The sequence below is a fragment of the Colobus angolensis genome, unplaced genomic scaffold, assembly GCF_000951035.1.
Source record: "Colobus angolensis palliatus isolate OR3802 unplaced genomic scaffold, Cang.pa_1.0 Scaffold52, whole genome shotgun sequence".
Classification (NCBI taxonomy): Eukaryota; Metazoa; Chordata; class Mammalia; order Primates; family Cercopithecidae; genus Colobus; species Colobus angolensis.
This window is the reverse complement of record NW_012118710.1, coordinates 1,184,547-1,207,768: the sequence shown is the minus strand read 5'-3', so window position 1 is coordinate 1,207,768 and position 23,222 is coordinate 1,184,547. Positions and strand designations below refer to the sequence as shown.

General features: G+C 46.4%; 1 protein-coding gene across 2 annotated transcripts; it reads left to right on the top strand.

Moving 5' to 3' along the window:
* Positions 1–2,303: 2,303 nt before the first annotated feature.
* Positions 2,304–15,659, top strand: GINS4 (GINS complex subunit 4 (Sld5 homolog)). 2 transcript variants are annotated; one of them, XM_011960662.1, is made up of 8 exons: positions 2,304–2,488; positions 3,226–3,340; positions 9,560–9,646; positions 10,385–10,498; positions 12,909–13,006; positions 13,143–13,231; positions 15,085–15,175; positions 15,267–15,659. In XM_011960662.1, exons 2-8 carry the CDS (start codon positions 3,245–3,247, stop codon positions 15,361–15,363), a joined length of 672 nt encoding a protein of 223 aa, XP_011816052.1. In that variant the 5' UTR covers positions 2,304–2,488; positions 3,226–3,244; the 3' UTR covers positions 15,364–15,659. The 2 variants fall into 2 exon arrangements, with proteins under 2 accessions (XP_011816052.1, XP_011816053.1); XM_011960663.1 differs by having other exon boundaries at positions 2,330–2,480.
* The last annotated feature ends 7,563 nt before the right edge of the window (positions 15,660–23,222 follow it).

Sequence of the window (23,222 nt, the reverse complement as noted above, 5' to 3'; positions counted from 1 at the left end):
AGTGGGAGCCACATTGCCTTTTATGACCTAGTCCTGGAAGCCAAGCAGCATCACTTCTGCCAAACTCTCTTGGTCAAAGCAGTTAAAAAGCTCTTTGCTGATGTAAAAGGCAAGAACAGGGCCAGGCACAGTGGCTCATGCTTGTAATCCCAGCACTTTGGGAGGCTGAGGTGAGCGGATCACTTGAGCCTGAGTTCAAGACCAGCCTGAGCAACATGATGAAACCCCATCTCTACTAAAAATACAAAAAAATTAGCCAGGCATGGTGGTACACACCTGTAGTCCCAGCTACTCATGGGGGCCGAGGTGGGAGGATCACCTGAGCCCAGGGAGGTCAAGGCTGAAATGAGCCGTGACCGCCCCACTGCACTCCAGCCTGGGTGACAGAGTGAGACCCTGTCTCTAAATAAATAAATAAAACATGAGAACATAGACCCCACCTCTTGATGAAGGAGTGTCAGTGTCATATGGTAAGAAGGGTATGTGGGGTGAGATCCACATTAGAGCAGCTATGTTTGGGAAACACACTCTGCCAAACCAAAAACAACTGGATGACCAAACCATTGAAACACAGCATTGAAACAGACCTTGAAATGACCACCTATTTGCCACTCACAAAATTCATTTTGTAAGACCCAGTTCAAATGTCCCTTCCTTTTGGGAATCCCATGCTGATATGCCCCAGCTTACACACCCTTTGTAAAGATGCCCACTCTCTCACTCAGTTTATTCTATTGTCATTTTTAAAACAGGATTGTAATCAGGCAGGTACAATCATCCTATATTAGCCAATCATTTTACTAGTTAATCAATATGACATCACAGGGCAGCTTCACAAAGATCCCTCAGACTGACTGAGAAGAGACACTTTTAGGGAAGCCAGAAGCAACGCTTTGCACAGAAAATGCAGGACAGCAAAGAGAAAAGAATCAGCAATTCAGAGAAGAAAAACTGGATCACACAAAGATGGAAAAAATATATACGTATACAGACATGGGTTTTTTTGCTTTTCCCCTCCAGAAGCTGAGTTGAAAGCATTGCCTCAAAGCAGTGATTCTCAAACCTCACCTGCGTCAGGGTCACCAGGAGGGCCTGGTCTGGTGAAATACCCTCAGCGTTTCTGATTCGGTGGCCTGGGTGGGGCCTGAGAATCTGCATTGTTGCGGAGTCCCAGGCGATGCTGCTGCTGGTCCTCAGATCCTAGGCTTCAAAAACCACTAGCTACTTTGTGAGGCAGAGGTGGAAGGATCACTTGGGTCCTTGAGTTCGAGAGCAGCCTGGCTATCATAGGGAGACACAACTCCCCTCCCCCGCCCCACCACAGTTTTATTTTATTTTATTTTATTTTATTTTTATTTTATTTTATTTTGAGATGGAGTCTCGCTCTGTCGTCCAGGCTGGAGTGCAATGGCGCGATCTCGGCTCACTGCAAGCTCCGCCTCCGGGTTCAAGCGATTCTCCTGCCTCACTCTCCCGAGCAGCTGGGATTACAGACGCCCACCACCACGCCTGGCTAACTCTTTTTTTTTTTTTTTGTATTTTTAGTAGAGACGGGGTTTCACCGAGTTAGCGCGGATGGTCTTGATCTCCTGACCTCGTGATCCACCCGCCTCGGCCTCCCAAAGTGCTGGGATTACAGGCATGAGCCACCGCGCCCGGCCTCATAGTTACATTAAAAAAAAAAAAAAAGAAATTAAAAAGTAACTGGGCGTGGTGGCGCTGGCCTGTGGTCCCAGTTACTCCAGAGGCTGAGGTGGAAGGATCGCTTGAGCCCGGGAGGCAGAGGTTGCAGTGAGCTGTGATGGTACCACTGCACTCCAGCCTGGGCACCAGAGCAAGACCCTGTCCCAAGAAAGATAAAAAGGAATGTACTGGAGATTCTGAAGGCACTGACCATAGTGACCACAGCTGAAACCCGGCAAAGACGGAGGAACCCAAAGAGCCACGGGAGCTGTGGGTGGAGACGACCCAAGAGGCTGCTGCGGCCAGCTCTCAACAGCACACTTCTGGGTAGGACCCCCCGGGGCGGACACCGCCGCTCCCCTTGGCCACGGTGCGGGGCGCCCCCTCCCTACGCTCGTGAGTAGTGCAACCCGGACCGCAGACTCAAGCCGCCGACCCAGGTGGGCGGGGCCCACCCGGACCAGCCTCCAGCCGCTTAGTGTCCACGGGTTGCTGGGACTGCGAGCAGCCGCGAAGACAGTCCCCACCCCTCGGGTGGGCGGGCCCAAGAAGACCGCCCCGCTCTTCCCCCCAGCGCCTTGATTAGTCAGCCTCGCTCGTACGCGATGACGTCGTGCCTAGGCGGAAAGTTTCTGAGAGTAGCGCGGGGAGCTGAGAAGTTGGAGGCTCGGGTTCATCCGGGGAAGGCCTTGAGCAGTTTGTTCCGCTGTCTTCCTGCTTCCAGGTTCCCCGACTGCGTCCCCACGAACTCCCCGTCCTTACCACCTGCTGCTGTGGAGTGCCTCGCTGTCTCCCAGGTCCCCGAGTGAGAGTCGAGTGGGGCCTCTGTGGCGAGGGAAGGCCTGTGTGGGTGGCACTGAGAGGTAGAAGGGGAGGGGAATGTTCGCAGTTTCCCTGCGACCCCAGGGACTTTTCTCGTCCCCGCCATCCACCTCCTTAGGCCTTTGGAGTCGCCGACTGGTCTAATGTCGCCGGGCCTTGTGGCTCTGGGAAATTAGCATTGATTAATCCTCCTGACAATTTTTATTTTTATAGAGACAGACGCTCCCTATGTTGCCCAGGCTGGTCTCGAACTCTTGGGCTCAAAGTATCTTCCTGCCTCGGCTTCCCAAAGTGTTGGGATTACAGGCATGAGCCCGGCCAGCTCCCAACGATGTTAAGTGCCTGCTAGGAGTCAAGCACTTGTGCTGAGCGCGGGGGCTCCCCGAGCCATTGCGTCCCGAGTGCTTCCGTCCCTGAGGAACAGGACCTCTGCTGGGAAGTCAAAGAAATGAATAGTGATCGTATGATGTGATAGGTGCTCAGTTCCTGGTGGGCAGTAATAAAGGGGAGGATTGTTTGAGAAATGGATACCTGACCTAAGCCTTGGAGGAAGAGGCAGACACTGGAAAACTAGAGTCCCTACGTTCTCTCACCACTTGCTAATGGGCCTCTACAACCGCAGGAAACCGCAATAAACCTTTCCCTTCTCCAGATAGATGTCTATTCTTGCAAACAAATAGAAAATGCGTTGCAGAGTATTGGTTCTTTTCTTCTCATTAGGTTCCTGGTTTCAGAGAAGATGACCGAAGAACTGGATTTCCTGGGACAGGACTCTGATGGGGGTAGTGAGGAAGTGGTCCTAACTCCTGCAGAGCTCATTGAAAGGTTGGAGCAGGTAAGCATCCCAGATCGAATCCCTTTGCTCCTGTCAGCCTTTTTATTTAGTTCATCTGTGAATATCAGGGATCACAAAATGAGGAAATGGAATTCAGGGCTTATTTCAGGAGAACAGGGACTGGATCTTACCATCTACGTGGAAACGGGAAGCAGGAAGGACATCCTCTGTTAGAGATCTCATCATATCAAACACAACATTCCCAAGTGGGGTCAGTAAGAGACAGCTTTGGGCACATTCAGTGAACAGTTCACAGAGCAAGATCCACGTGATACTTTCAGGGACTGTAGAGGTGTGGTGGGACTGCTAATTTCTTTACCTTAGTCCCTTGAACATCTGCTGTTTCCCTGGAGAATGCCTGTTTAGCAAGAAAATGCTGAAATGCCCGTAAGGGAAAACTGGTCATATTCTTCCTTTTTCTCACATGTTTTTTTCTTGAGTCCTCTGCTCTCCGTATGTCCACTGCTTATCTAAAATCCTTTCTGAAATATTTCTCCTTTTAGTTATAATAGCTCTGACTTATTGCGTATTTCCCATGTGCCAGTAACTGTGTTCTTTACACTTATATCTCACGACGCTCTGCTAACAGTTCAGACTATCTGGATTTAAATCTGTCTCTGACACTACTCTGTTATGTGATGTTAAGCAAGTTGGAGAGTTTGTCTCAAGCCGTTGCTTGACTATAAAATGGAGACAGTAGGGCCGGGCACGATGACTCAAGCCTGTAATCCCAGCACTTTGGGAGGCTGAGGTGAATGGATCACCTGAGGTCCAGGAGTTCGAGACCAGCCTAACCAACATGATAAAACCCCGTCTCTACTAAAAAACAAAAATTAGCCGGACGTGGTGGTGCATGCCTGTAATCCCAGCTCCTTGGGAGGCTGAGGACGGAGAATCACCTGAACCCGGGAGGCAGAGGTTGCAGCGAGCAAAGATCCCACCACTGCACTGCAGCCTGGGCAACAAGAGTGAAACTCCATCTCAAAAAAATAATAAAATTGAGATGATAATAGTGTCTCCTTCCTGGAGTTTTGGGTTAATTAAATGTGGAATTATAATTGTGTAAAGTACTCAGCATGCTGTCTGACACGTGGTAAGCACTCACTAGACGTGAGCTGTTCATAGTAATTATCCTTACCCTCTTGCTCTAACTGCCCCTTTCCAGAGCTCTCTCACATTTGCGACTTTAGTATTCTTCATTTTTCCCTGCCATACATGATATCATGAATGACAAAACCGAACTAAAATAATTTTTAAATTATACCTTCTATGATGATCCTTACTATTTAGCAGTGATTCTTAATCTGTTTTTATATCACAGACCTTTTTGAGAAACTGGTAAAAACTCTGGTCTTTCATCCCAGAATAATGCACACATGCACCCATGCAGAATTTTGCATATGACTTCCAGGGGATCACAGATCCCCTGAAATCCACCCACAGATCTAGTTTGTGGAACAGCCTAAGAGTTCCTTGTTCATTAGGAAAGGGTTCATTAAACAAAAATCAAAAGGCACAAAGCATAAAGGAAAAAAGGGATACATTCCTGGAGTGCAGTGGCATGATCTTGGTTCAGTGCAACCTCTGCCTCCCAGGTTCGAGTGATTCTCCTGCCTCAGCCTCCTGAGTAGATGGGACTATAGGCGTGTGCCACCACGCCCAGCTAATTTTTGTATTTTTAGTAGAGATAGGGTTTCACCATATTGGGTTTCACTATGTTGGCCAGGCTGGTCTCGAACTCCTGACATTGTGATCTGCCTGCCTTAGCCTCCCAAAGTGCTGGGATTACAAGTGTGAATCACTGGCCCTGCCTGTTTGTACTTCTGAATTAGAGTGAAAAGACAGGCCATCAGGCTGGGAGAAGATACTTGCGAAGTGTTAATATGTAGCTGGCACAAGATGATTATCCACAGTACATAAACAACTCTTTCAGACTGCCCAATACAGACTGATATCTGGTAGAAGAAGAAAACAAGATGGCCAATAAGCATATGAAAAAGATGTTCAACCTTTTTAGTGATCAGGAAAATGAAAATTAAAATAATGAGATATCATTTCATATCTATCAGATTGGAAGAACTGAAAAACGTGAGCAATATAAAGTATGGCAAGAATGTAGAGCAGCTGAGCGCAGTGGCTCATGCCTGTAGTTCTAGCAACTCGGGAGGCCAAAGTGGGAGGTTCGTTTGAGCCCAGGAGTTTGAGACCAACCTGAGGATCATAGCAAGATCTTATCCCAAAAAGAAAAAAATTAAGAATATAGGGTAGGCCAGGTGCGGTGGCTCACACCTGTAATCCCAGCACCTTGGGAGGCCTAGATGAGCAGATCACCTGAAGTCAGGAGTTCAAGACTATCCTGGCCAACATGGCGAAACCCCATCTCTACTAAAAATACAAAAATTAGCCGGGCGTGTTGTCATGCCTATAATCCCAGCTACTCAGGAGGTTGAAGCAGGAGAATCTCTTGAACCCAGGAGGTGGAGATTGCAGTGAGCCAAGATCACACCACTGCACTGCAGCCTGGGCAATAGAGCAAGACTCTGTCTCAAAAAAAAAAAAAAAGAAAATGTAGAGCAATTTGCACATTTATATACTGCCATGGGATGTAAATAGGTATAATCACTTTGGAAAATAATTTGTTAATTGTCTAGTAAAGATGAAGGTGCACATACCTGTGGTCCAGTAATTCCACCCCCAGGTACATACCCAGTGAAAACTTCCGCATATACTGTAGGAGACATCTACCGTATTTTCACACATTGCTTGCAATAGTTAAAAATGAAAATAACCTAGATAACCATAAATAAATAGCATTGAGAAAATATACCATGTACAGTGGAAATAAAACAGCAGTGCAAATGAGTGAAATAACTCCTGAAACAGCGTGAATAACAGGAACATAATGTAGAACAATAACAACCATAAAATATGAGCTGCCAAAGAAACTTTATGTAAAGTTCAAACTTGCAAAATTATTGTTCAAGGCAGAGCCACCTTGGGTGATGTGGCACACTGCTGTGCCACACATGCCTCAGTGTGGACCCCTGCACCTTCCAGGACAGCCGGAGCCCCAGGCTGGTTGCTTTTTCAAGTGACATCATTGGAGCCCCTGAAAGGCAGCTAGAGGATGGGCGGCGGGGGATCTGACAGCACCGCTGTGGCTTGCCGGTGGTTGAGCTAGAGTAACATCTCATGCCTGATGCTCCAGCGCAGTGCCCTGAGTGCAGCCAAGGAAGTGACCCACCACCTGCATGGCTGCCACAGCCAGATCCTGTCTCTTATGCTGTGTGACACAGCCAAAGGGACAGCCTGACAGGGCCACTGATGAGAACAGCTTCGGGAGCATATATAGGATACCCTTTAATGCCTGTAAAAAGTGATTTAAAAGTTATTACCTGTAGTGCAGATTTGCTCATTTTAGTGATTGTTTTAGTTTGCTATGGCCGCAGAGCAAAGTCCCAAAGACTGGGTAGCTTAAACAGAAATTTAGTTTCTTAATTCTAGAGGCTCAGGTCAAAGTGCCAGCATAGTTGGCTTCTTCCCAGGCCTCTGCCTTAGGCTTGTAGGTGACCGTATTCTCCCTGTGTCTTTGCGTGGTCTTCCCTCTCGTTGTGTCTGTGTTAAAATTACCTCTTATCAGGACAGCAGTCTTACTGGATTATGGCAACTTAATCACTTCTTTAAAGGCCCCCTTCTCCAAATACAGTCATGGTCTGAGGTCCTGGAAGTTAGGGAGATTTTTGAGGGGGGACACGCTTCAGCCTGTAGCAATAATGAACTGATTGGTATTTAGAATTTTGATCAGGGGCTAGGCACGGTAGTTCAAGCCTGTAAGTAATCCCAACACTTCTGGAGGCTGATGCAGGGGGATGTCTTGAGGCCAGGAGTTTGAAGACCACCATAGGCAACATGGTAAAACCCCATCTTTATTTTAAAAATTTAAAAATTAGCCAGGCTTTGTGGTATGTGCCTGTAGTCCCAGCTACTCTGGATGCTGAGGCAGGAGGATCACTTAAGCCTGGGAGGTCAAGGATGCAGTGAGCCATTATCGTGGCACTGTGTGACCAGAAACCAGATGTAGCTATTTCAAGTGTAAAACCTGATTTAAAAAAAAAAAAAAAGATTGGATTTTGATACAAGTTTCTCAGTAAAAATTTTGGAAAGCTTTATGTGAAAGTTTTATACTAATATAAACTTCTACCTAATGTTTTATGCTTTATTATCATAATTTCATAATATAAATGAAGTGGTCCCCAATGGTACCCCAGTGTACCAGACAAGCACTATCACTTTCTTTGAATATCCTGTCATGAACAGTTGAGAGGTATTCTATAGACATATGAACAAATGTAGTGAGACCATAAAGGAAATTCAACATGAAATTCAAGCTAATGATTACCTCTGAGGAGGTAGGGACACACAGGGACTTGTCATTGTTCTCGTAGTTTGTTTGTTTGTTTGTTTGTTTGTTTTTGAGACGGAGTCTTGCTCTGTTGCCCTGGCTGGAGGGCAGTGGCGTGATCTCTGCTCACTGCAACCTCCGCCTCCCAGGTTCAAGCAATTCTCCTGCCTCAGCCTCCCAAGTAGCTGGGACTACAGGAGTGTCAAGCCTGGCTAATTTTTTATATTTTCAGTAGAGACGGGGTTTCACCAGTTTAGCCAGGATGTTTTGATCTCCTGACCTCATGATCCGCCCGCCTCGGCCTCCCAAAGCACTGGGATTACAGGCATGAGCCACCACGCCCAGCTTGTTCTTCTAGTTCTAAAAATTATTCAATATTTGGCTAGGCTGGGTGGCTCACGCCTGTAACCCCAGCACTTTGAGAGGCCAAGGCAGGTGGGTCACTTGAGGTCAGGAGTTCAAGACCAGCCTGGCCAACAGGGTGAAACCCTGTCTCTAATAAAAACACAAAAATTAGCTGGGCATGGTGGCACGTGCCTGTAATTCCAGCTACTCAGAAGGCTGAGGCAGGAGAATCGCTTGAACGCGAGAGGCAGAAGTTGCAGTGAGCTGGCAGAAGGCTGAGGCAGGAGAATCGCTTGAACGCGAGAGGCAGAAGTTGCAGTGAGCTGGCAGAAGGCTGAGGCAGGAGAATCGCTTGAACGCGAGAGGCAGAAGTTGCAGTGAGCTGGGATCATGCCTCTGCTCCCCAGCCTGGGCAACAGAGTGAGACTGTCCCTCAAAAATAAATAAATAAAAATTATTCAATATTTAATAAAAATCAGTCAAAAAGAAATACTGCTCCTAATAAGCCCTTCAGAAAATACGATGTTTTCCCATGCATTATGCAGGGTTTTGTTTGTTTGTTTCAGTCTGCAGAACTGTTGCAGATGCTCAGGCTCTGCACAAACACTTATGACAGTGGCCATGCCCAGCATTTGGTAATGTGTCTTGACGGTGATCATGGAGAGAAGCAGACACTCAAGGACATCAGAAAAAAATAAGTTGAGCCTGGTCAGCATATAATTCTGAGCTATGCTAAAACGACATTTCCTGTAATTGAAAGATAAGTGTAGCTTTCGTCAGTCACTTAGGGATATTTCAGTTCTCTAAGCCTTAGAAGTCTCTAAAATGAACCAAACAGCTGGGCCTGAGTCATAAATTAGAGCTTTAACCTCTGGCTCCAAAACTCCATAATAGATGAGCGCCTGTTTCTTTTATGATCCTGTATACTTTGGGGCCATTAGTAAATTACTCAATCTGTATTTTTTCAATCAGCTGAGGATAACTATATCCATTTTCTCTGTAATATGATGATGAATTAAAAATATTTGTGAAGTGCTCTGAGCTTCAGGAATGAAGAGCTGTGTGGATTGGTGGGTTGTTGCTTTCTCTCTAAATAGACATGGGGTGGTGCTCCCTGGGAGGAAGGAGCTGGTGGAGTAACAGTGTGCCCAGGCTGCCTGGCAAAGCCACTGTTTGAATACCAGGTGGTGTCACTCTCAGCACCAGGCGTCATACTAACTGAAGTAAGTAAGGGTTTGTGTGAGTGTCAGTTGAATAGAAGGTTATGAACATATCCTGCCAACTAAAACAAGACATGAGAAAGCAATTGCTAAACTTAGTTTGTCTTCAAAACAGTTTCAGCGTTTCCAGTTGGTGGGCAGACAGTTTTCTCGCCTGCACCGTCCCTGGTTTTTGTGGGATTTGGGCTGACTCACAGGGTTGTTTAGCTCTGTGGTGGATGATGCTTGCTTTTTCTGGCATTTGTCTTTTAGGCCTGGATGAATGAAAAGTTTGCCCCTGAGCTGCTGGAGAGCAAGCCTGAGATTGTAGAATGTGTCATGGAACAGCTGGAGCACATGGTAAGAGTTGCTTGTCTTGGGCTGCCAAAGGAGGAGGAAGGTAAAAGCATTTGGTCAGCACACTGAGAGCTTGCAGTCTGATAGCAAATCTGTTTTGTTTGGCTCAACCCACAGTCCAGTTCTTTAAAAAAAACATTGAATTAGTTATCTATGTTTATCAAGCTTGAGAGTTCTTGTAAATATCTGGATATTGGCTTCCCATGAAAAGTCTAAAATCCTGCATTTCTGCATGAGAACAGTTGACCAGAGCAGTCCCATGAGAGTTGCCCATCCATGTACTCCCTGCTCCCCACAGTCCCTGACTACCCACCCTTCTCTTGTAGCCTCCTAACCTGGCCCCTGCAGACATTTGAGTTTGTGGTCCCTGGCCTAGATGATCTAAGTCTAAATCGTTGTCAACTTCAGAGAAGCTGTAAAATGTGGATATTTCACAGTTTCTCAGCTGGTGTTTTAATACTGCTTTTTAGACCCAATGGAAGTTTCTTCTGTGTGCTGTATTAACTCCCTTACAATCGGACTGGAGTTCTTCTGGAACCCTCTGGCTGAACATATTCTATTCAAATGGTCTTTTTCTAAAAGTAAATGACTATTGTTTGCATTTTATACAATGATAAAATAAAATGAAAACTCACATATTTTTGTTTTCCTTGGACTGAAACGTAGTCTGGGTCCTCAACGTTGTCAATGATGATAGTTGAACATCATGTTTTTTATAAACCTTAGTTTCTCATTTAATAGGAAGAAAATCTCAGGAGAGCCAAAAGGGAGGACCTGAAGGTCAGCATCCACCAAATGGAGATGGAGAGGATCCGCTACGTCCTCAGCAGCTACTTGCGGTGTCGCCTCATGAAGGTTTGACATGGAGATACCTGGAGGGATTGAGACAGCGCAGTCTGTAAAGCAGACTGAATGTCCTGGGGAGAACTTGGACTGGGGCCTAGGAGGGTGCAGGACCTGTAGACACTGCTGAGAGCCCAATATCAGTGTATCAGTGTAGCTAAAGTGTAAGGAGAGCAAGAGATTGCTCCGCAGAAGCACAGAGAGGCATGTGTTGCCCACTGCGGGGACACCACACACATTTTTAGTCTATTCACCTGCTGAGTGAATGGTGCCCCCTTGCATTACAGCATGGTGGTGCTGAAGGGAGAGTCGTTGGCATTGGTGAATAGGGAATGCTGACTAAAGGAGAACTTGTTTCCAAAATTATTTTGCCTGTCAGATGGCCAACATCAATGTCAAATGAACCAGGATGACTTACATTTGCCTGCAGCTTTGTGGCTATCTAACTTACAAAAATGAAATTGCAGGCTAGGTATGGTGGCTCACGCCTGTAATCCCAGCACTGGGAGGCTGAGGAGGGTGGATCACCTGAGGTCAGGAGAGTTTGAGACCAACCTGACCAACAAGGTGAAACCCCATCTCTACTAAAAATAAAAAAATTAGCCGGGCGTGGTGGCGGGCGCCTGTAGTCCCAGCTACTCAGGAGGCTGAGACAGGAGAATTGCTTGAACCCAGCAGGTGGAGGTTGCAGTAAGCCAAGATCGTGCCACTGCACTCCAGCCTGGGCGACAGAGCGAGACTCCACCTCAAAAAAAAAAAGAAAGGAAAAGAAATTGCAAAACATTCCTATTTTATAACCCTGAGAAATTCCTACTTCCTTGACATTTCTTTTTATTTGGTTCTATGTGTCTCTTTAGTTATTACAAATAAAATTAATTATCTCTTCTACACGAGAATGCTTCAGCTATCTGAAGACTGCCCACAGTCTCCTCGAGGTCTTCTTTCAGGCACACATTTTAGCCATTCAAACCATTTACTCTCCTGGTCTCTAAAAGGGTTCTTGTTTGTCTTTATCCTTCTTAAGTTACACTATCTAAAACTAAACACAGTATCCTAGTTGTCGTTTGACCAAGTTTGTGAAAAACAGCATGATCATTTCTCTTATTCTGGTTATTAAGCTGGTAGTAATGCCAACCACATCACATTAGCATATTTATCACATTAGCATATTGACAGGTACGCTGCCTGAGCTCATTCTTCACTCACATGGACGCTAACTCCTTTTATTATGATAATTATCCCATCTAGTCATTGTCCTCTACTTACATGGTTTAGGTTTTGGCTCCTTAAGTGTAGGGCTTGATACTTATTCCTCTTAAACTTTATCTTATTAAACTGGGCCATTTCCCTTATCTCTGGATCCTGAGCTTGTCACCTAATGTATTAGCTGTCTCTTAATACTTTATGTCATCAACCCTCTTGTTTTTTTATTTGCTGGGTTGTGTGTGTGTTTTTTTGTTTTGTTTTGTTTTTTGACGGAGTCTTGCTCTGTTGCTCAGGCTGGATGGAGTGCAGTGGCACGATCTCAGCTCACTGCAACCTTCCCCTCCTGGGTTCAAGTGATTCTGTTGCCTCAGCCTTCCAAGTAGCTGGGATTACATGCCCCTGCCACCATGCCCAGCTGATTTTTAGAAGAGACAGGGTTTCACCATGTTGGCCAGGCTGATCTCGAACTCCTGAGCTCAGGTGATCCACACCCACCTCGGCCTCCCAAAGTGCTGGGATTACAGGCATGAGCTACTGTGCCCAGCCCACATAAGGTTTTAGATGACCAAAAGCTGGTGATGACCAGCCAGGGGGCAGTGGCTCATGCCTGTAATCCCAGCACTTTGGGAGGCCAAGGCAGGTGGATCACCTGAGGTTAAGAGTTCAAGACCAGCCTGGACAACATGGTGAAACCCCCATCTCTAAAAATGCAAAAATCAGCTGGGTGTAGTGGTGGGTGCCTGTAATCCCAGCTACTCAAGAGGCTGAGGCAGGAGAATCACTTGAACCCGAGAGGTGGAGGTTGCAGTGAGCCAAGATCGCACCACTGCACTCCAGCCTAGGCAACACAATGAGATTCCATCTCAAAAAAAAAAAAAAAAAAACTTATGTGAATATTAATTGGACTGTGTTAAGGATCTCTCACCAAAGACTTTCCCCTACAGTTTGACATCTACCCATTGAGTCAGCATTCTTTGTTCAGCCACTTAGGAGTCTCCCAATCCAAGCTGTCCCCCAGCCCCACGTCCACAGCTTGCCTGCAAGGGTGTCTCAGAGCTGTCCCATGTCTTATGGTGTGCCTCTCTACCCACACTGTCCCATCTCCAGACCACACGTCGTTCCTCGGGAGAGTTGTGTAAACCCTCTTTATGTTAACCACATCCTTGTCTTTGACTTTTACTGACGTTTTCATGAAGATTTTGCTTTATCTTCACAGATAGAGAAGTTTTTTCCTCATGTCCTTGAGAAGGAGAAAACCCGGCCCGAGGGGGAGCCTTCCAGCCTCTCCCCGGAAGAGTTGGCCTTTGCCAGAGAGTGAGTGAGCTGTCGGCATGGGGCACCTGGCGGGTTCAGCATGAGGCCTGTCCTCGAGTGCTGTGCGCTGCTGTCTGCTAACCTTGGACGTCCATCAGCTGTGCACACCACAGCAATTTGAATCCATGTCTTTCAGGTTCATGGTGAACACAGAGACCTATCTGAAAAATGTCGCCTTGAAGCACATGCCCCCTAACTTACAGAAGGTGGACCTCTTTCGGGCAGGTAAACAGGACATTCTCCCTGCAGGTAGCCCACCCATCCTCAGGTGTCCCAGGGTAGGATCCTCTCTTCACTGTTTTTACCCAAATATGGGAAAATAAGTATGTAGATAAACAGAAAGGAGAGGAAGCGTTCTGGCTAAAAACCAAAAAAATAACAGAAAGCAGATCCAATGGTAGTCATTTGAGCATTGCTTCCGTGTTCCCTGGGGTGCGCTGAGCCCCATGACTGCACTGGTGCTTGTAGACTCGGGCATGGAGCTGCGTTCGCCTTCAGTAGCTAGCCATCTGCTGAGCCTCTGCGAGGTGCTGGCAGCCCCGAGTACCAGTGCTGCAGAGCCCACGCCAACATTGCCCCTGCTCTAAGGGGCTGGCGGTCTCTTCCTCACAGGTCCCAGAATGCACAGGGCCCGCCTAGCTGGAGGGGAGGGCTGAAACAGGAGGCTAGGGAGACCTCCACTGAGTCTCTGTGGCCTCAGAAGAGGGAGCAGGTTGGAGGGTATGGAAAGACGAGGGAGGGAAGCCGGGGAAGGGCAGCTTGGCCAGAGCCCCTCCTCGGGCCTCTTTGCACTGGCCCCTGAGGGCTGCTGAGCAAGGAAAGGGAGGTATAGGCAGAGCCCTTAACCGTGGATGAACCCACCGGGGGCCCCTGGCTTACAGGATAAAGCCCATGTTCCTCAGTGTTTCACGGTGCGCCAGATCCAAGCAAGACTGCCTCAGGCAAAATTGCCACACCAAATCAAATGCCCTCCAGGGGTCTGGAGCCCGCCTTGTCTACAAGCTGAGCTTAGTGTTCCAAGGCCACAAGCTCCAGTGCACCCGAGCCCTGGAAATTCATCTCTGCCCAGCCTGTGCTGGGGCTGGGGGCCACACGGCCACCCCTGTGGTGGTGGAACAAGGTCTTAGTCCCTTTGGGCTGCTCACAGTTCTGGAGGCCAGGAAGTCCAGGATTCAGGCCCCCACAGATTCAGTGTCTGCCATGGGCCTGTTCCTCATCGATGGCACCTTCCATATGTCATCACAGAGAAGGGAAGGGGCAAAGGGCAAGGGGCAAGCAGACTCTCAGGCTACTTCCATAAGATCACTAATCCCAGTCTCTGTGTGTCCTAGTCCCCTCCCTCCCTTCCGCTGCCCTTTTTTTTTTTTTTTTTTTTTTTGAGACAAGGTCTTCCCTTGTTGCCCCGGCTGGAGTACGTTGACGCTGTCATAGCTCACTGCAGCCTTGAACTGCTGGGCTCAAGTGATCCTCCCACCTCAGCCTCCCAAGTAGCTGGAACTACAGGCGTGTGCCACCATGCTTGGCTATTATTTTTAAAATTGTTTTGTGGAGACAGTATTGGTATTGTTTTCTAGGTTGGTCTCAAACTCCTGGCCTCAATCGATCCTCCAGCCTCAGCCTCTCAAAATGCTGGGATCACAGGCATGAGCCACTGCCTGGCCTATTCTCTACTTATAAGACACCAGTCAGATTGGATTAGGGCCCACACTTTCACTTAATTGCCTCTTTAAAAGCCCTATTTCCAAATACAATCCCACGCTGAAGTATTGGGGGTTAGGGCTTCAACATATGAATTTTTCAGGGACACAGTGTAGCCCATAACACCAACTGCAAATCAGATCCATATCAGACTTGTGGAACCCTGAATTGGTCATTTTGCTGAGGCTGCCTGAGGAAAACAAAAGGCCCAATCCATGTCCAGCTCCCTCCCTGGTCAGCCACTCTGTCTGCATCTTAGAAGAATAGGAAAGGGCTGGGCTCCTATCTAAACCCTGAGTGTGCCATACCTCCCAGCAACTTTTCCTTTGTTGACTTTGTTGGCCGAGCATTTCCTGATCACATTATTATTTTCCTGGCAGTTCCCAAACCAGATCTAGATTCTTACGTGTTTCTGAGAGTGAGAGAACGACAAGAAAACATACTGGTAGAACCAGACACAGATGAGCAGAGGTGAGTGGCGTGCGTCTTTCACAGTGGGCACATTCCTCCCAATGGAGGGCCAGCCGAGCTCTACAGGCGAATATGTTTCCCTCTTTTTCAGGGACTACGTGATTGACCTGGAGAAGGGCTCACAGCACTTGATCCGATACAAAACCATTGCACCTCTGGTTGCATCTGGAGCTGTCCAGCTAATTTAAAACTAGGCATAAACAGCCGGGCATGGTGGCTCACGCCTGTAATCCCAGCACTTTGGGAGGCTGAGGCAGGCGGATCATGAGGTCAGGAGTTTGAGACCAACCTGACCAACATGGTGAAACCCCATCTGAACTAAAAATACAAAAAAATTAGCCGGATGTGGTGGTGTGCACCTGTAATCCCAACTTCTCGAGAGGCTGGGGCAGGAGGATCGCTTGAACCTGGAAGCAGGAGGTTGCAGTGAGCCGAGATCGTGCCATTGCACTCTAGCCTGGGTGACAGAGTGAGACTTTGTCTCGAAAAAGAAAAAAAACTAGGTATAAACTCATGAGGTCAGGAGATCAAGACCATCCTGGCTAACACGGTGAAACCCCATCTCTACTAAAAATACAAAAAATTAGCCAGGCATGGTGGCAGGCCCTGTAGTCCCAGCTACTTGGGAGGCTGAGGCAGGAGAATGGTGTGAACCTGGGAGGCAGAGCTTGCAGTGAGCCAAGATCGTGCCATTGCATTCTAGCCTGGGCGACAGAGCAAGACTCCGTCTCAAAAAAAAAAAAAAGGCATACACAGGAATGAAGACCTGGAACCCTAGAGAAAACACTAGAAACCCCTCATATTATCTTGTGCCTGAGGACAATAATAAAGTAGTTCACTAGGCATCAGACATTCCTCAGCAGTGCTGTGGGTCACAGGCGTGAAGAGGAGCTTGAGGCAGGATTGCTTGTGTTGCTGCACGTCCTGTGTGCCGCTTTAGCCTGTGTCAGTAGATGGGGCCATTGCTCTGTTTATTCTGTATACTTGGCGGAGCAGCAGAGGCTCTCAGCACACCTTTTCCCTTTGTCCTATTTTCTGAGCTAAGGAAAGGCAGGCAGAGGTAGTTTCATAAGAAGGCATCTCTGCCTGTGATCGGGGCTGCATTTAGCCCTGACCTGATAATGGTACGAGAGTTCATTTAGCCTTTCTGCTGGGAAGATTGTAAATAGATTAAAGAAAACAGCTGTGGCCTTCTCCCGTCATACATCATTAGACTGTGTGAACTAACATTTTAGAACCTCTAATATTGGACTTAAAACCAATTTCTGTCATGCTTAACTGAAAATCACAACTAAACCAATAAACCATTATTAAATTTCCATTCTGTGGCAGAAGGCACCTCTGGACGGCTCCCGGCTTGTAGTCTAATGAAGTATGTGCTCCCTGCTGTTAACCCACAGCCCTCCCCAACTCTCCAGCGGCTTTGCCAAGCCAGCCTCCGGGCCATCTGGCTGTCCTTGGCCAAGGCACTGTTAACAGAGTGACGTTAACCATCCTGTATTGTGACCTCTGTGGCCGCTTTTCTGGTTTAAGTCCTTCACTTTTTCAAAAGGAATGGATGAAATTAACCTAATATGCTTGCAGAGTTTCACAGTGATGCTGGAAGGAAGGATGTATAGGCAGTGAATGAATGATCGTTCCTTGAAATGCGATAAAAAGACAACCTGCATTCCATCTTTTCTTCCTGGATGAAGTTGGCAGATTTCCATTTGCAGGATATGGGCTGCGAGAGTAATCAGGGTAACAATGCTGTCATTTCCAAGAGAAATCAGTGGGGGAAGGCAAGGGAGGTCTTTTTTTTTTTCTTCTTCTTTTTCTTTTTTGTTTTTTGAGACAGAGTTTCCCTCTTGTTGCCCATGCTGGAGTGGCAGTGGCATGATCTCGGCTCACTGCAACCTCCACCTCCTGGGTTCAAGAGATTCTCTTGCCCCAGCCTCCTGAGTAGCTAGTGCACATCACCACACCCGGCTAATTTTTTGTGTTTTTAGTCAAGATGGGGTTTCACTGTGTTGGCCAGGCTGGTCTCGAGCTCCTGACCCCAGGTGATCCACCCACCTCAGCCTCCCAAAGTGCTGGAATTGAGTCACCGCACACGGCTTGGGGAGGTTTTAATTCTTGACAAAGGTATTTGATACTCGTGCAGTCCCTTGTTTTTTCCAGTGTCTTTACCGTCTTAAGCTACTCATTAAACAAATGTGCATTGAGCACACAGTGTGCCAGGCATAGTTCAAGGCACCAGTGCCTTGAACCAGGAGTAAGACATTCAGTCCCTGCTTGGATAGAGTGAGAAGTGCCTTGCAGAGAGTTAGAGTTAGACTTACCGGGGACACTGGACTGGGTAGTCTGGGAGGGTCTCACTGGAGAGACAACATTTAGGCTGAGATGTGATTAACAGGAGGCAACTGCAGTGTAGAGGTCAAAAGGGAGGGTGTTCCAGGCAGAGAAGACAGCCTGTGCAAAGGCCCTGAGGCAGAAACAAGCTCTGCTTGAGGTCAGCCTGGCTACAAAGCCCAATTCAAAATAGAAAGTAGTACAGGATAAGGTCTGAGACAGGCTGGGCCCAGATCTTACAGCACCTTGTTAATAAGGATCCCATTTGGTCTTCCGCAGTCCTGAGAAGCAGGCAGGGCTGTGGGAAACAGCAGGTATTTAGTGGTAAGCCTGAGATCAGAACCCAAGTCTCCATTTCCTAGTCACATTCTCCCTGTAGTGCTAAGCCCAGAGACCTGAGCTGTTACCTAGAACAGTGCTTCCTAAGCCTTAATGTGCTTACCCATCTCCTGGAGCTCGCCTTAAGATGTAGGTTCTGCTGGAAGCCCAAGTTCGTTTAGTATGTCATGGTTAATTCAGAGTAAAATCAAGAGTTAGTACCTGATTTATACCTGTTATATAAAGAGACATCTTCACTGTATGATCATTTTGTCACTTTTCAAAAGCACTTAATTCCTGTTCAATTGAAAATGTTTCAAGAACAAACCTATTTGGTCATATTATTGACATTGCACATTTGTATATGAATAAATTTTTGCAAATTAAGAAAAAAAAAAAGATGTAGGTTCTGAAACAGGGTGAGGTCCAGGATCCTGCCTTTCTAAGGAGCTCCCACGTTGTGCAGTTGCTGCTGGCCTGGGGACCACATTGAGTGATGGCCCTATGTCTTCGTGCCTCCAGCTGCTGCCCTGTACGTGTCCGATTGCACGAAGCCCTTTACATCCTCTAAAGCCACAGTAAATTGCTCCATTTCCTAAGTTACCTCTTCAAGAGAAGACTGGTTTTGAGATGTCATTTTTAAATAAAGGAGAAGTTGAATTTCAAAACCAAGTGGAACAGGAAATGATGTGACTTGGTTGACATTGGTGTTAACATTTGATTCATGGTGAGTGTTTTGCTTTCTTGTTAAAAACTCACCGCTAAAAGCATGACAGAACATTTTATCAAATGATGGCGTCATCCTTTACCATAAGTTTGCCCCTAGTAAGACAGCTCTTCCTGAGACATGCTTGCAGGTCCCTGTGTGGGTTTTCCCACCGCAGTCATCATCCGTCATCTGTGAAGTTTGATGCGTTTACTCCATGCTCATGCCGCAGCAGCCCGCCTGGCTTTGGCATCACCCTCAGAGGCATCAAACTTTCCCAGCTGCAATGTACAAGAGTTAGCCAGTAAGCTTGCAGAGTGCTTTGGTTTTTTTTTTTGAGATGTTGCCCTGGCTGGAATGCAATGGTACAATCTCAGCTCACTGCAACCTCTGCCTCCTGAGTTCAAGCGATTCTCCTGCCTCAGCCTCCCAAGTAGCTGGGATTACAGTTGCACACCACGACACCCAGTTAATTTTTGCATTTTTAGTAGAGATGGGGTTTCACCATGTTGGCCAGCCTGGTTTTGAACTCCTGACCTCAAGTGATCTGCCTGCCTCGGCCTCCCAAAGTGGTGGGATTACAGGTATAAGCCACCACGCCCAGCCGCAGAGTGCATTTTTAAGCAAACACATCATATGTCAATTCTTCATATAGTGTCCTTTAAGTAATTTATCTTGGGAAGCCAAATATCCCATTTAGAATTAGGTAAGAACTGATTTTTCTCATGTATCTAATCAACTAGCTATGAAAGCCCTCTCGTTATATTGTCCAAAAAACCTTTGTTTTTTTAAAAAAGCAAAATCACTATTCTGTACTTATTTAACAGATTTGGTTTCAAATAGCTTGGCTATTTCCGAAAAATCGTATTCATTCCATGGCTAAGAAACAACTACTGGGTGTATTCAAAGAGATGTACTGGCCCAGGCTTGGTGGCTTACACCTGTAATCCCAGCAATTTTGGGAGGCCAAGGTGGGAGGATCACTTGAGCCCAGGAGTTCCAGACCAGCCTGGGCAACATAGTGAGAGAGACTGTCTCTACAAAGAGTAAAACAATTAACCTGGCTTGCTGATGTGCATCTGTAGTCCCAGCTATTCGAGAGGCTGAGATAGGAGGATTGCTTGAGCCCAAGAGGTTGAGGCTGCAGTGAGCTATGATTGCAACACTGCAATCCAGTCTAAGTGACAGAGCAAGACTCTGTCTCAAATATATGTATATATATATATGAGATTCTTTTTTTTTTTTGAGACGGAGTCTCACTCCGTCACCCAGGCTGGAGTGCAGTGGCATGATCTCGGCTCACTGCAACCTCCGCCTCCCAGGTTCAAGCCCAGGTTCAAATGATTCTCCTGCCTCAGCCTCCTGAATAGCTGGGACTACAGGCATGTGCCACCACACCTGGCTAATTTTTGTATTTTTAGTGGAGACGGGGTTTCACCATGTTAGCCAGGCTGGTCTCAAATTCCTAGCCTGAAGTGATCCACCTGCCTTGGTTTCCCAAAGTGCTGGGATTACAGGCATGAGCCATGGCATCTGGTGAGATCCCCCTTTTAGAGTCAAGATACCAGACTCCTTTGCTGAAGGCCACATCACTTCTAAGTAGAGGAGATGTGATCAAACCCCAGTGAGGCCAGGGCACCTGAGTACATCCTTTTCATCTTACCATAATCTTTCTTTCCACAAAAGAAAAGAAGACCCAAAAATGTTTTCAGCAACGATAGCTTCACTGGAATGAGTTCTCATATTCCAAAAAGACTCATTTGAGGGAATAACCACTGCCATTCACATTGCTTTAGAGGAAGTGGCATTTTTCTCAACATAGTTTTCTGTTTTAACCAGGTCCTATTCTACATAACACAATGCTGACAAATTCTGCCTAGCTTGTTAAGACAAGGAAAACCACTTGAAATAAAGTTCGCACACAATTAAACCTAAGTCTTGCTTCTTGTCCAGTTCTATTAGTTTCTATGGAAATAAGAATAAAAGTAAATGACTGTTTTTGCCTCTAAGGAATTTACAGTTAATCCTGAGAAAATGTCTTAAGTGTAAACCTAAAAGTATGAAATTCTTTGGCTCAGAAAAAAATTTTCCTAACAGCCAGGCCTAGGGTTAAGAGGAATTTATTTTCTTGGGTTCAGAGATTTGCATATGAATGTTTTAAGCCTCTTAAGTGGCTTAAAACAACTTGGGACCCAAAGTTGTTGCCAACTCAAATGTAAATGTCTTTAAACTTCAAATTGCTGCTTTTGTTATCACTGGACCTATAATTTTCCTTAAACAGAATTCTGACTATTTCATTGCCTCTTAAAAAGCTTCAGTGGGCCAAGCACAGTGGCTCATGACTGTAATCCCAGCACCTTGGGAGGCAGAGGCGGGTGGATCACCTGAGGTCAGAAGTTCAAGACCAACCTGGCCAACATGGTAAAACCCCAGCTCTACTAAAAATACAAAAATCAGCTGGGCATGGTGGCAGGTGACTGTAATCCCAGCTACTTGGGAGGCTGAGGCAGGAGAATCACTTGAACCCGGAGCTGGAGGTTTCAGTGAGCCAAGATCTCGCCATTGCACTCCAGCCTGGGCAAAAAGAGCGAAACTCCGTCTGAAAAAAAAAGCTTCAGTGGTTACCTGTTGCCTACAGAAAAGGAAACAGTAAAGGAGATCTGTGTCCTGGACAATAGGCAAATTGCTTTCCACGAATTATCTCGGTTAATCCTCATAACGACCCTATGAGATAAGCGCCAGCTCACCACGGTACCACAGCTTCCTGGTCAAATTATCCTTTCTCTTTCCCAAAATATTTTATAATCTCTTTTTTAATACCTACAGTTTTACTATTTTATCTTTGTTTAAATCCCACCAAATTCTTTGGGGAATTAAGGTGTACAAGTTTTCATATGAGAAACACTGGAGTGATTTGGGCACACACAGCTTTCTGGTCGGCCTGAAATCTCACTTCCAGAATAGGTAATGAAACTAACAGTGAGAAATGGCCTCTCTCACACCCAGCTTCACGTGTTAAAGCATGTGCCGTCCACTCCCAGTTCTGTTTGCAGATGTGGCTGCCCTCAACCTCCGGACCAGTGATTTGGCCCTCAATCCGGGTGAGACTGTAGCAGGCCTCCTTTTTTTTGTGTAGAAGATCATCAACTTTGCCATCTTCTGGCATCTGAAGCTTTCTGATCTCCAGTCAACAACGTAACATGTACCCTTTGGGTCCTCTTTAGTGAGCTCATGAGTAGGCTACTGCCCACACTCTTGTCAGCAGTTTAACAACTAACACAAGAGACTGCCTAAGGGCTGTTTTGCTAGTCCATTTCTCTTGGTTCTCCAACTTTTTTTTTTTTTGGAGACAGAGTCTCGCTCTGTCGCCCAGGCTAGGGTGCAGTGGCGTGATCTTGGCTCACGGCAACATCTGCCTCCCAGAGTTCAGGCAATTCTCCTGACTCAGCCTCTGGAGTAACTGGGACTACAGGCACACACCACGACGCCCAGCTAATTTTTGTATTTCTTGTAGAGATGGATGGAGTCTCACCATGATGCCCACGCTGGTCTCGAACTCCTGAGCTCAGGCAATCCACCCACCTCAGCCTCCCAAAGTGCGAGGATTATAGGGTGAGCCACCACGCCCAGCTGTCCAACTTTTACTTCTGTATCAAACTGGATCCCATAAGTCAGTATTTCTGGATAAATGTATTCGTTCTTTGCTTTTAGCAAAGAGACAGCCATGTGAATAACATTTCCATGTTTTCTGAAAATTACAACTGAAGGTATTATCAATTACATATCCATTGTTTCTATATAAGAACCCCTGTAATAAATTTTTTTCAGAATTTAATGCAAGTAAAATTTGTATCTTCAAACTTGATGGTTCATTTTATCAGACAAATGAGTCCTATCTGTTCCCCTTCCCGGCCTCCCTACCAGGAACTCAGAGCCACTTTGTGTGCCCCCTGCCTCCCTCCCAGCCTCCTTGTGTCTTTCCTTAAATAGTTTCTGATCTCCTTATGATACCTACAGTTTCCATCTTATATTTTGTCTTAATTTTAAAAGCTACCCCAAATTTGGGGAAGAATTACGTAAAAGTTATATAAGTACATATTAGTAACTTGGACATACATTAGTAGCCTGAAGTTCCCACTTTTTAAAACATATATGGGAATGATGATAAATAAACCATTTGACAGCATATTTATTCCTAAGTAGGAAAATTCATAAGCAAAAGTGGTAATGAAGGCAGGAGGTATAGTGTCCTCTCACTCCAGCACTTGTTTAAAAAGAGTGGCCAGGTCAGGTAAGTGACCCAGTAAGGTGCCAGGTATAACTCCATTCACTTTAGTCAATAAACAAGTAGGCTGGCTGGGTGCGGTGCCTCACGCCTGTAATCCCTGCATTTTGAGAGGCCGAGGCAGGCAGATATTGAGGTCAGGAGTTCGAGACCAACCTGGCCAATATGGTGAAACCCCATCTCTACTAAAAATACAAAAAAAAATTAGCCGGGCATGGTGACAGGTGTCTGTAATTCCAGCTACTTGGGAAGCTGAGGCAGGAGAATTGCTTGAACCCAGGAGGTGGAGGTTGCAGGTGAGCTGAGATCATGCCACTGCACTCCAGCCTGGATGACAGAGTGAGACTGCATCTCAAAAAAAAAAAAAAAGACAGATGGGGTCAGACACTGGTATGTGCTGCACATTA